The sequence below is a fragment of the Anolis sagrei genome, chromosome 3 (assembly GCF_037176765.1).
Source record: "Anolis sagrei isolate rAnoSag1 chromosome 3, rAnoSag1.mat, whole genome shotgun sequence".
Taxonomy (NCBI): domain Eukaryota; kingdom Metazoa; phylum Chordata; class Lepidosauria; order Squamata; family Dactyloidae; genus Anolis; species Anolis sagrei.
The window spans coordinates 264,069,134-264,083,107 of NC_090023.1; the positions used below are offsets into that span (position 1 = coordinate 264,069,134).

A 13,974-nucleotide genomic window follows, 5' to 3' on the forward strand; every position below is an offset into this window, starting at 1 on the left:
TACATAGGTAACATGATAGTCAAAAGTGCACAACTCTATGTTACATGGTTGTAACTGCCATAAAAAACCCCAGCCTATGACTTTCTCAGAAATAAAAACGTTGAAAGGGAAATCAAGAAGGTCATCTGTCTTCAAAATAAAAGTTCAGGAAATAGTAAATGGCACAAGTTAGGAAAGATACCCCCCCCCCCAAAAAAAACCTATCAAAGTTAGACTCCTCAACCTCTCAGGATGCCTTCCATAGATGTGAGCAAAACATCAGGAGGGAATGCTTCTGGAACATGGCTATACAGACCGGGAAACTCACAGCAACTCAACTATCATGCAATCATAGAATCAAAGAGTTGGAAGAGACCTCAGTCCAACCCCCTGCCAAGAAGCAGGAATATTGCATTCAAATCACCCCTAACAGATGGCCATCCAGCCTCTGTTTAAAAGCTTACAAAGAAAGAGCCTCCACCACACTCCAGGGCAGAGAGTTCCACTGCTGAACGGCTCTCTCATGTTCAGATGGAATCTCCTTTCTTGTAGTTTGAAGGCATTGTTTCGTGTCCTAGTCTCCAGGGAAGCAGAAAACAAGCTCCTCCCTGTGACTTCCTCTCACATATTTATACATGGCTATCATATCTCCTCTCAGCCTTCTCTTCTTCAGGCTAAACATGCCCAGCTCCTTAAACCGCTCCTCATAGGGCCTGTTCTTCAGACCCTTGATCATTTTAGTAGCCCTCCTCTGGACACATTCCAGCTTGTCAATATCTCTCTTGAATTGTGGTGCCCAGAATTGGACACAATATTCCAGGTGTGGTCTAACCAAAGCAGAATAGAGAGGTAGCATTACTTTCCTAGATCTAGACACTCTGTCGAAAAAAGAGATCAGATTAGTCTGGCATGACTTGTTTTTGATAAATCCATGTTGACTATTAGCAATGACCTCATTTGTTTCTAAGTGTTTGCAGACCACTTCCTTAATTTTCCAGAATCTTGCCTGGTATTGACATGAGGCTGACCGGACGGTAATTGTTTGGGTCATCCTTTTTTCCCTTCTTGAAGATTGGGACCACATTGGCCCTCCCCCAATCTGCTGGAACTTCTCTCATTCTCCAAGAACTCTCAAAGATGATTGCCAATGGTTCCGAAATGACTTCTGCTAATTCCTTCAATACGCTTGGGTGTAATTGATCTGGCCCTGGTGACTTGAACTCATTTAGAGCGGCCAGTTATTCCTGGATGACTTGTTTCCCAATTTGGGGTTGGATGTCCTCTAATCCCTCATCCACTCCGTCTTGCTGAGGTTGAAGATGACTTTCTTTTTGTGAGAAGACCGAAGCAAAGAAGGCATTAAGTAGTTCTGCCTTTTCCCTATCCCCTGTCAGCATTGCCCCATCTTCTCCTCGAAGAGGCCCTATCACCTTGTTTTTCCTTTTTCTACTGACATAAGAAAAGAAGCCCTTTTTATTGTTTTTAATGTCCCTGACAAGCCTGAGCTCATTTTGTGCTTTAGCTTTGTGGACCTTTTCCCTACCGGTGTTGGCTATTTCTTTGAATTCTTCTTTGGTGATTTCTCCCTTTTTCCACTTCTTGTGCATGTCTCTTTTGTGTTTTAGTACAGTTAGAAGTTCTTTGGACATCCATTCTGGCTTCTTTGCATTTGTCCTATTTTTTTCTCTTTGTTGGCACGGTTTGCAATTGTGCCTTGAGTATTTCACTCTTGAGAAATTCCCATCCATCCGTAACTCCCTTGTCTTTGAGTATCTGTGACAAGGTCATCATGACCATGTCAGAGAAGCAAGTAATGAAAGGTTTGTGCAGAACAGGAGAACAAAAGGAGCATTAACAGGGTTAAACAACAATGTCAAAGAAGCAAGAAGAGAAAAGCTTGTGCAGACAAAAAGAACAAAAAGAGGGAAATGCACTAACACAGAAGAATTGCCAAGAGTCCATAAAGGATATGGCAAAAAAGGATTACTAAGGGGGAAAAATTTCATGTCAGAAGCAACTTGAGAAACTGCAAGTTGCTTCTGGTGTGAGAAAATTGGCCGTCTGCAGAGATGTTGTCCAGGGAAGCTCAGGTGTGTTACCATCCTGTGGGTGGCTTCTCTCATGTCCCCACATGGGAAGCTGGAGCTGACAGACTCATCCCATCTTGCAGATTTGAACTGCTGAACTTCAGGTCAGCAATTCAGCCAGCACAAGGGTTTAACCCATTGTGCCACCATGGCTCCACTAAGAGAAGATAAGGAGATTGTAGTGAAGCTGATGATCGAGATGGTTTTAAACAGTGGATTTTAGTGTTGAGATAGATGATTTTAATGTTTATGCATGTGTATCATCTATTTATGTCTTGGCATTGAATATTTGCCATTTGTATGTTGTACTCCACCCTTAGTCCAGACATAGAAAAGACACCCACATCTGAATTGGTGTTTGTGGGAAAGAAATCTGAGAAACGGAAGCAAATATTGCTGTGAGGAAAGGAAATTCTAGAGTTTGCTAACAAATTTTAAATCAATTTTAAATCAACAACTTTATTTTACTTATTTACAGGAGGCCATGGTATCCAATGTGGTTCATTTCAAGGAACCATGAGGATACCAAAATCCATGGATGCTGAAATTCCAATATATACAAAGCTGCATTCAAATAAGGTTTTGCATTTTATATATATAATAAAATAGCAAAGTCAAGCTTTATCCTTGTGTGTGTGTGTGTGTGTGTGTGTGTGTGTGTGTGTGTGTGTGTATTTTCAAGCCATGAGTGGCTGAATTCATGGCTGGTTAATCCATGGATACAGAGGGTTGGTTATATTCATTTTTTCTTACCGTGAGGGAAAACAACCAATTTAAACAAAATACAACAAAAATACCACATTACCATTAAAATCAATTAAATAAACAATTCTGTTAGCAACACTAAAGACTCATCATGTCCGGTTGAAAAGTTCCAGATTTTTTTTCCTGTTCTTTCTGATTTCATACTGATTTCATTTCCACCAGGAGAGCTGATATAAAACGTCTCTGATGATATGGCAAGTGGACAAAACATATTCTCCTTTGAGTCTCATTTTTAAGAGAGGAAAGCAGGATATACATAAATATAATGATAATATTCTGGGTTTCGAAAAAAATCCACAAGAGGGGTTTCTGCAAGGCTCTTTCAATGCCTGTGCCATGTGAACTGCTGGGAAAGTAAGTTCCCAGTAGAGCCCTCCTCATGTAGACTGCCGCTTGGGCCCATCACCCCCATTAGCTGAAAGTTCTGGCTACTTGTGATCCGGTTCAGGCTTCGGCTGGGTTCTACCTGCTCCATTTTTGGTGATCCAGGAATCAAATTTTCCTGAGTCCCAAATTGCGAAACAGAATTGTGCACACCCCAAATCTTTAACATTACACTATTATAGACTCACTGGGATGGGGCTCAGGGGCATGGTTCTTCTGTGGCTCCGGTCCTTCCTGGAGGGTCGTTCCCAGTTGGTGAAGCAGGGGGACTCTTGTTCGGAACCCTGGCCATTGACCTGTGGGGTCTCACAAGGTTCTATTCTGTCCCCCGTGCTATTTAATATCTACATGAAACCACTGGGAGAGGTCATCCGGAGTTTTGGGAGAGGTCATCCGGAGTGCCACCTCTATGCAGATGACACCCAACTCAACTACTCTTTTCCACCAGACTCCAAGGAAGCCCTGAGGATACTGGACCAGTGCCTGGCCGCTGTGACGATTTGGATGAGGACAAACAAGCTAAGGATCAATCCTGACAAGACAGAGGTCCTCCATGTCAGTCGCTCATCTGACCGGGGCATTGGGTGGCAACCTGTGCTGGACAGGGTTACACTCCCCCTGAAGTCACAGGTCCGCAGTTTGGTGGTCCTCCTGGATTCAGAGCTGACGCTTGATGCGCAGGTGTCGGTGGTGGCCGGCAGGGCCTTCGCACAATTAAAACTTGTGCGCCACCTGCGACCATACCTCATGAAGTCTGACTTGACCTTGTTGGTCCATCCCTTAGTTATCTCTAGACTGGACTACTGTAATACTCTCTACGAGGGGCTACCCTTGAAGACAGCCCGGAAACTACAACTTGTCAGATTAATAACTGGGGCAACCTACAGGGAGCGGTCAACCCCCCTGTTTAAGGAGCTCCGCTGGCTGCCGTTTATTTTCCAGTCCCAATTCAAGGTACAGATTATCACCTACAAAACCCTAAACGGTTTGGGACCCGCCTACCTTCGTGACTGTATCTCTCTCCACGTACCAACCCGGGCCCTTCATTCCTTGGGGGAGGTCCTCTTTTCGCCTTTACCAATCTCACAAGCTTGTCTTGTGGGCACAAGGAAGAGAGCCTTCTCTTCTGTGACCCCCCGACTTTGGAATTCCTTACCTGCGGAGATTAGGAAAGCCCCTTCACTAGAAATGTTTAAAAAGAACCTCAAAACCTGGCTTTTCCTCTGTGCCTTTGGTGAGTAGGTGCACAGCATGATATTTTGCACCCCCAACGTTTTCTGCTAATTGAGTTCATGCCCTCCTAATAGGATGTTTAGCCTCACAACTCTGTGTGTTTTATGAGTTCCATATAAACATCCTGCTCCTATTTTATCTCATCATAGTTTGTAACTGTTTTTATCCTGAATATGTGGCCTGCCCATTGTCATCCCTACCATGATTTTGTTTATTGGAATGTTTATTTTATATATTTTTTTTCTTTTAATGTCATTTTGATAATGTTGTTGTTGTTTGTTGTAAATGCTTTGATTTTATTGCCGTATTATGTTGTCCGGGCTTGGCCCCATGTAAGCTGCTCTGAGTCCCCATTGGGGAGATGGTGGCGGGGTAGAAATAAAGTATTATTATTATTATTATTATTATTATTACTATTTTTCTGCTTTAACTGCCCTGCCAACTTTCTGCAAAATTCTAGGGCGTGTAACTGAGATTCAAGAACGCTATGGCTGAACTGCTAATGTCCCTTCCTAAACTGCAAATTCCAGGATTCCGTACAAAGTTGCCATGGTAGTTAAAACAGAATCACTGCACTTTAACAATGTAGTAAGGAGCCCTTGTGCCAGCAGGACTGAAGACCAACAGGTTCGCATCCTTATTTCCCACACTTGTACCTTATTTCGCATCCTTATTTCCCAACTCTTCTTATCCCAAAGGGGACTCAGAGTGGCCTTACAACAGGTAACAATTCGATGTCAACAACATACAATTCAAAAATAAGCAGTTACAAATACTTTGGTTCTGATGTTACTCTTAGAAACTAATGTGCAACCACAAAGCGTTTTGTCAAACATAACCTACACGTGCCCTGTGTGAGTACTAACAATTGGTACCCTTTCTTGTTCTGAGGAAATTAAATAATCACAACATATGGTTCTCATTATAACTCAGTGTGCAAGCTTATCATCAATCGAAATGAGTTCAGATACTGTCAAAGGCTTTCATGGTCATAATCACTGAGTTGTTGTAGGTTTTTTCGGGCTATATGGCCATGGTCTAGAGGCATTCTCTCCTGACGTTTCACCTGCATCTATGGCAAGCATCCTCAGAAGTAGTGAGGACCTCACTACCTCCGAGGATGCTTGCCATAGATGCTAAGAGCAAGCAGGCCAAATTAAATGTTCATTGACCTTAAGGCAGTGAGAATAAAAATGCTCCTTGTTTCACCATGATGTGGATACACTCCCTGTAGATAAGACTATGTTTAAATTTCCAAACAGGCAAAAATGTTGTGGGTGTGCATGCAGGTGTGTGTTCACGTATGCTTGAATGTCAAGCTGTTCCCCTCTGTGGTTGGTAATTAATGCATAATACTTAATGCCCTGCTTACCTGTCCGAACCTATCTCTCCTTACGAACTCTCTAGGAATTTAAGATCTTCTGGGGAGGCCCTGCTCTCGGTCCTGCCATCTTCACAGGCGTGATTGGTGGGGACGATAGGGCCTTCTCAGCAGTGGCCCCTTGGTTGTGGCCCGTGGCTCCATTTATTTACAGCTCAGATCAGCTGTTATAGGATTTTAAAATGTGCACATGTGCTGTTGCAGTCCACACTAGGGTATATCACACGTTTTCCTTGACTGTAGGGATATATAGTCATGCAAATATGCACATTTTTTTGTCTAAGATTGGACCTTTTTAACATGTGTTTTTCCACTGTGTTCATTTTTGTGAAATGTCATTTAGTCACCCCTACTTTTATCCAAGTTTATTCCAAGTTTTAGGGCATGTGTAGAAGGGCTCCAAGAATGTAATAAAAGAATCCTACTACACTGCCATATAATATCCAGATTATCTGCTTTAAATTGGATTATATGGCAGTATAGACTCATATAATCCAGATCAAAGAAAATCTGGAGTATCTGATTTGTTTTTTTTATGGGGGGGATTTGGAAGTTGGCTTTGTTCAGAGCTTTGCTACCAAAACAGATGCCTGATAGCACTTTGAATGTGGTTTATCTTCTATGGACTGGATTATATGAGCCTACACTGCCAGATAATCTGGAATAATCAAATATCAAAGAGAAATAACAAATGGGATCTTTTTGAGGTGAGAGATCCCCACCCTCTCTTCTTCCATATCTTGGCCTGTTTCAAAAACATAATTCTGCCCAAGAGATATTGATGGAGGTAATGTATTTTATATTGTTTCAATGTAACTAGTAATACTGATATTTTCCATGTTTATTAATGGGATGAAAATAACAAGGTGTCATATTTGCTGGTGAAGAACAAGATATGGGGCCACCGGTTGGAGATTTAGAACAGATCCTAGAATAAGTCACCCAGAAAAGAGCCTTGGAGATGCATATCCACTCCAGATTTTTCCCAGTATGTTGGGGTAGACCTCCCTAGTATATCATCAAATAGTGAGACTTTCAGGAAAATAGTATACACAATACAGTTCTGGCAGAGTATGAACAGAGATATTGAAAATCGCAGTAACAATCACCTTGCAACCTTCATTTGGGGGAAGTTGTAGCCAATGCCAAGACAGATACATCGGGTAGGACTCTGCAACTAGGGGACATTGCGATCCAGGGCTCCTCCATGTCTATTAGTATTCGGAGGTCCAAGACAGACCAGGGGGGGAAAGGGGTCTCCCTCGCCATCAAGGGATCTAAGGTAGGGCAACTATGCCCAGTTCGGACCCTCGCCAAGTTCCTGGGTGTACGGGGCACCACCCCAGGCCTACTGTTTGTACACCAAAATGGGAACCCCCTCACTAGGTATCAGTTTATGGATTTTTTCCCGGGGTCACTCAAGCAGCTGGGCCTCCCACAGGGTGAGTTTGGGGGACATTCTTTCAGGATAGGAGCAGCTACTGCAGCTGCCGGGAGTGGCATCCCAGTGGACAGCATCAAGGCCATGGGGCGCTGGAGGTCTTCAGCATATACTTCATACATCAGACCGGGCCTCCTCCTCGAGAGACCCGGGACTGGTGGCTGCTCTGTTTCCTATTCCCGCAGGACTGCTGGTGCAGGCGAGAGGAAGAGAGGCAGTGGAGGAAGAACCCAAGGGGAGCAGAGCATCAGCCAGGCGATGAGCCGCTAAGGCAAAGCTTGACAGGAATGCACCCAGGGGACTAGCCAAGATCTGAACATTCTGCAGGCTCAGAACTCAGAACTTTGGGCCCCAATAGCATTGGCTAGATACCGCGGCTCTTCGTGCTCGAGTGTCCGGGAATCAGGCGTTTTTATTGATTGCAGGCAACCAGGGTTGGCAGCAAGGGGCGTGGTGGCCCACCACCACCCTTTTTGTGGCATGTGGCATGGGCCCTGGATCTGGTTCTGCCCCTCCCCTATTGGCAAGGAGGGAGCATCCGGCGGTTTCCAGGGGTGCCGTGTCTTGTGGCCCGGTATTGTGCCGGTGGGCCCCTGTTGGACTCATCAGGTATCGGTCAGCAGTGGGCTGATTGGTCTTGATCCAGAACCCATGCCTAGCAGCCAACCCTGTGTTCCTGTAATTAATAAATTAAGTTGTGGCCATTTTTACTCCATCTATGTGTCCGTGTCATCTATGGTTCTGCGGGCGGGAGGAGTGTCGCCCATCCATACGCAACAATCACCTTGCAACAATTGGATCTATCTTGCAGGAAGAACTATAGAAGCTGTCTCCAAGTGAAATAACCGTTTTTCAACAAGGAAGAGTTTATATAACACTAGCCGTCCCCTGCTACGCATTGCTGTGGCTCAGTCTGTGTCTACATGTTTTGTGTGTGTGTATATGTGTGTATATATTTATGTATATGTTTATATATGTGGCTCTGAACATTCATTGTAATGTATTTTTATATCTATATTTTGGTTTTTTACATCTCTTCCGCTGTGTTTTTCAGTGTTTTTATGATAATTTTTAACTGAACAAAACATGGGTAAAAAAAGCAAAACAGAATGAGACAGAATCTCTTTATAACTGAGTTGTATCACAGGTGTGCTTCAGTATTCTAAGCATAGGAACAAAATTTAGGAAAATGAAATAAAGGGTGGGTTTGCTTTAAAATTACAGCAATTAAAATATATGCCATTGTAATTATTTTTGTTTATTTTATGATGAACTACAGCGAGGAACAGCACACACTTTATAAGGATGAGGTGGTGTTGTCAGTCCTACTTCGGGTTCTTCATTGAGTTCTTTGACTCCTGGAGGCAGCTGGAAACGGAAGGCTCTCAGAAGGCTAACTAAGAAGATGAAGAACTCCATCCTTGACAGCTGCTCCCCCAAACACGCCCGTGCCCCTGCAGGAGAAACAAAGACAGAAAGCAAATATCTATCCCATTCAGTAAACAGAGATGGATTGAAAAGCATCAAGAGAAGCCATTCTGCCTAAGCACTGGAAAGAACTTGTTTGAAAGTGTGGACTAAATTGGAATGGACTGCATTGAAAGATGGTGAACTCTCCATCATGGCACAATTGGAAACAAATTTAAAAGGGCATCTTTCAGGAGTGCTTTAGTTGTGTATCTCTTCCAATCCCTTCTATCCCTTTCTTTTGTTTTCTCCCTGGGACGAATAAAATAGAGGTATAACAAGGAAAGGTGGGTCTGTCAGTGGTTGGAGGTGGGGGTGGGGAGACAACTTGGTTTCAATTAAGACAAAAATGTTGATATTATTACCTGCCAGAAACAAAATAGCGAGGAATAAAAAGAGGGACGAGTTACTGAAGTGCAAGCTAAGGATACCAACAGCCACTTCATTGGTAAACATTTCCTAAAAGCATTTTCATAATGCTATGAACTACCAAATAAAAACAAAGTAAACTGAAATGGCAGAATAACCTCTTCACCCATACCAGCATCCGTCACCCATGTCGTTCTATTCATTTTTGCCTCCCCTGGATTTTAATAGGATTTCTTGGCAGAATGTCCCTGCACCATTGTGTGTTAATTTATGGTTCCAATTATGGTTGCACCATGTTGTTGTTGTTCATTCGTTCAGTTGTTTCCAACTCTTCATGACGTCATGGACCAGTCCACACCAGAGCTCCCTGTCAGTCGTCACCACCCCCAGCTCCTTCAAGGTCAATCCAGTGACTTCAAGGATACCGCCCATCCATCTTGCCCTTGGTCAGCCCCTCTTCCTTTTTCCTTCCATTTTCCCCGGTATAATTGTCTTCTCTAAGCTTTCCTGTCTTCTCATGGTGTGGCCGAAGTACTTCATCTTGGCCTCTACTATTCTTCCCTCCACCATACTTGCAACGAATGAATATGTGCTCCGGAGCAACAACTGCACTGACTCACAAAGGCCAGAGGCTGCAGCAGATCTTATCATGGAATCTCCCAGAAGGCACACCGACAAATCAGAAGCCACTTTGAATCAGTTTTACCTGCACCAAATGCCAGATACTCTTCTCTAGCAACAAAATGTCCATCTTGATCCAAAAAATGTTTTGGATTGAACTCTTTAGGAAACTCCCAATGCTCAGGATCAAGAAGAACAGAGCGTAAATTTGGTACAATGACTGTTCCCTGAAAGACAGAAACAAATGTCAGACAAATAGGCACATACACATCTCTCTTAGGGCCCTTCTACATAGGCACTAAAAATGTGGAAGGGACTGGGATAAAAGGGTGCATGGCTAAGTGACATTGGCCAAAAATATACACTGGATTGCATTAACAGCCAAAACACACATGTTAAAAAGGTGTACTTAAAATCCAGTTTTGGCTGAAAAATGTGCATATTCTCATGATTGCATATCCCTGCACTCAAGGAAAACATGTGACTTCATTCCTATACACTGGTGTGCCTGCTCCAGTCCTGAAACAGCTGCTGAGGGCTGTAAACAAATGGAGCCACAGACACAGATGGCTCAATGGAAGCACATTTGGAAAGCAATTCCCATGAGAACTCTTTAAGAATTCCTGTGTTCTGATGTTTATGAAATTAGAGATTGAATTTATAAAGTGGGCACCCGCATAGCAGGCAAGTGACCCCCAAAGGGTAACAGAGTTCATAAGGGAAAAAGTAAAGGCAGCAGGAGGGTGAGGACTGATGAGTGACAAGAAGTCTGTTTGTATGTACATTCAGATATCCAGATCAGCACAATATGCCTGCTTGATGTCCAACTGTGAAATAAATAATGCAAAGTGCCCATTTCTATTGGCCCAGTGAATCAAGCAGTTCACTGAAGAAATTGACAAACAGTTCCATCCAAGCACACCATCCAAGAATGTGCAAATCATGGCAAAATTCCTTCTTGGTAAAATTTAATTACAGATAATTCAATGGCTTTGCTGTAGTCGGAACTAACAATGGGACTTGTCCCATGTGAAATAAACAGAATATAGCTAGCATCCTGTTGCTTAAATATAACTAGAGTATGTTGTTGTTCATTCGTTCAGTCGTCTCCGACTCTTCGTGACCTCATGGACCAGCCCACGCCAGAGCTCCCTGTCGGCCGTTACCACCCCCAGCTCCCTCAAGGTCAGTCCAGTCACTTCAAGGATGCCATCCATCCATCTTGCCCTTGGTCGGCCCCTCTTCCTTTTGCCTTCCACTTTCCCCAGCATAATTGTCTTCTCTAGGCTTTCCTGTCTCCTCATGATGTGGCCAAAGTACTTCAACTTTGTCTCTAGTATCTTTCCCTCCAGTGAGCAGTCAGGCTTTATTTCCTGGAGGATGGACTGGTTGGATCTTCTCGCAGTCCAAGGCACTCTCAGAACTTTCCTCCAACACCACAGCTCAAAAGCATCGATCTTCCTTCGCTCAGCCTTCCCTAAGGTCCAGCTCTCACATCCGTAGGTTACTACAGGGAATACCATGGCTTTGACTAGGCGGATCTTTGTTGCCAGTCTGATGTCTCTACTCTTTACTATTTTATCAAGACTGGACATTGCTCTCCTCCCAAGAAGTAAGCGTCTTCTGATTTCTTGGCTACAGTCTGCATCTGCAGTAATCTTTGCACCTAGAAATACAAAGTCTGTCACGGCCTCCACGGTTTCTCCCTCTATTTTCCAGTTGTCAATCATTCTTGTTGCCATAATCTTGGTTTTTTTGACGTTTAGCTGCAACCCGGCTTTTGCGCTTTCTTCTTTCACCTTGATTAGAAGGCTCCTCAGCTCCTCCTCGCTTTCGGCCATCAGAGTGGCGTCATCTGCATATCTGAGGTTGTTAATGTTTCTTCCAGCAATTTTCACCCCAGCTTTGCATTCATCCAGCCCCGCACATCGCATGATGTGTTCTGCATACAAGTTAAAAAGGTTGGGTGAGAGGATGCAGCCTTGCCGTACGCCTTTCCCAATCTTGAACCAGTCTGTTGTTCCGTGGTCAGTTCTGACTGTTGCTACTTGGTCCTTGTACAGATTCCTCAGGAGAGAGACAAGGTGGCTTGGGATGCCCATCCCACTAAGAACTTGCCACAATTTATTATGATCCACACAGTCAAAGGCTTTAGAATAGTCAATGAAGCAGAAGTAGATGTTTTTCTGAAACTCCCTGCCTTTCTCCATTATCCAGCATCAGGATATTGGCAATCTGGTCTCTTGTTCCTCTGCCTTTTCTAAACCCAGCTTGAACATCTGGCAACTCTCGCTCCATGTATTGCTGGAGTCTTCCTTGCAGGATCTTGAGCATTACCTTACTGGCATGAGAAATAAGGGCCACTGTACGGAAGTTGGAGCAGTCTTTCGCATTTCCCTTTTTTGGTATGGGGATATAAGTTGATTTTTTCCAGTCTGATGGCCATTCTTGTGTTTTCCATATTTGCTGGCATATGGCATGCATCACCTTGACAGCATCATCTTTTAAGATTTTAAACAGTTCAGCTGGGATCCCGTCGTCTCCTGCTGCCTTGTTGTTAGCAATGCTTCTTAAGGCCCATTCAACCTCACAGAGTATATCTACATTAAAATCATTGCTAAAAGGTGAGTTTGACATAAATAATCCAAAGGTTATAGGTCTACTCTAGTCAGAGCAAAAAGTAGTATTTACACCCCTGCCGGGTGTGTGTGTGTGTTTGCATGCACATGTGCTTTCAAATCACCTATCACCTTATGGACACACAGAATTCCACAGGTTTGTTTAAGGTGAGGAACACTTTTAATAGTCCTTGGCAATCTGAAGCTATAAAGGACTGACCCTGGATAGTTTCCAAGATCACAGAGATATTGGAATCTTTTGGGTAGTCTTGGTAGGACTATTTCCTCATAAGCTAAAGCACAAGCATATGTTTAAAGGATGCCATTACTTGTATCACACAAACAATCCACCCAATTGATTTTCTAAGTCTGTTTAATTGCAGAATATCTGATGACAGATAGACAAGCTAGCTGCCTTATTTGCCCTCCACCACTCCATCAAAACAAAACCCTCATATGAAGAGTTGCATTCGCATCCAGATGTTTTCATGCCCCTTAAAATAGAATTGTTATGCATGCTTAGACACCACATTTTTAAGTTGCCTTCAATCCATGCTGAGTGACCAGTGTAGATGAGCTCCAAATCCACACTGGCACCATCTATGTGGGTAAATATCTCAAAATCTTCTCTCTCCCAGCCTTGTTCTTGGGATACAGAAGTGCATATCTACATTCTCTACCTTAGGAATGAGGCAACCTCTCATCTTCACATCTTTGGCAGTTTGTCTTTGGATCCCGAATAAGAGGGGATATTTTGAACGCTGAATCTCATGAAGCACAGCATTTGTATAAGGGAGCTTCTTCAGATCTTGATAGCTGAAGAAAGAGGAGCACAAAACATCTTCTATTTCCTTGTAGGCTTTATCTGTAGAAAAAGATGGACATGGATGAAAGTTTTATTACGAATACTAAAGTTTATTCGGGATAATTATTCAAGGATTTTAATAATATCCAATATAAATTCATACAGGTCTATCCATTATCTATATAAATAAAAATGTAATGTTCTTTTGTGGGATTAACATAACTCAAAAACCATTGGACGAATTGACACAAAATTTGGACACTATACCCCTAACAGACCAACGAGTGACCATCACTCATAAAAAAAACCCAAAACAGTAGAAAGAACTTAAAAAACCAAATATGATAAATGACAAAAAGCTAAATAACAAAACAGAAAGAAGGAAGGAAGGAAGGAAGGAAGGAAGGAAGGAAGGAAGGAAGGAAGGAAGGAAAAAAGGAAAGAAGGAAAGAAGGAAAGAAGAGAAAGAAGGAGGGAAAGAAAGAAGGAAGGAAAGGGAGAAGGAAGCAAAGAGCAAAATAAGGAAGGAAAGAGGTAGAGAAGGAAGGAAGAAATAAAAAAAGAAAGAAAGAAAGAAAGAAAGGGAGGGAAGGAAAGAGGGAGTGAAGGAAAGAGTTGAAAAGAAGGAGAGAAAGAGGGAGGGAAGGAAAGGAGGAAAGAGAGAAGGAAAGATAGAACCAAAAAGTGAAGGAAGGAAGGAAAGATGTAGAGAGGGAAGAAAGGAGAGAGAAAGGAAGGAAAAGAAAAAGGGAGCAAGGAAGGAAAGAGGTAGAGAAGGAAGGAAGGAGAGAAGGAAGGAAGGAGAGAAGGAAGGAAGGAAGGAA

The 13,974-nt window shown here is 43.1% G+C and overlaps 1 protein-coding gene across 1 annotated transcript in view; it reads right to left on the reverse strand.

Moving 5' to 3' along the window:
• Nucleotides 1–8,336: 8,336 nt before the first annotated feature.
• The window catches only part of LOC132770433 (cytochrome P450 2J2-like), a 37,291-nt gene continuing 31,653 nt past the window's right edge, over nt 8,337–13,974 (reverse strand). Inside the window, exons 7-9 of the mRNA XM_067466090.1 lie at nt 13,026–13,210; nt 9,813–9,954; nt 8,337–8,724 (exon numbers count right to left, since the gene is read on the reverse strand). Coding sequence (XP_067322191.1) covers nt 8,534–8,724; nt 9,813–9,954; nt 13,026–13,210 — 518 coding nt within the window. The 3' untranslated portion in view covers nt 8,337–8,533. The remainder of the gene's footprint in view (nt 8,725–9,812; nt 9,955–13,025; nt 13,211–13,974) is intronic.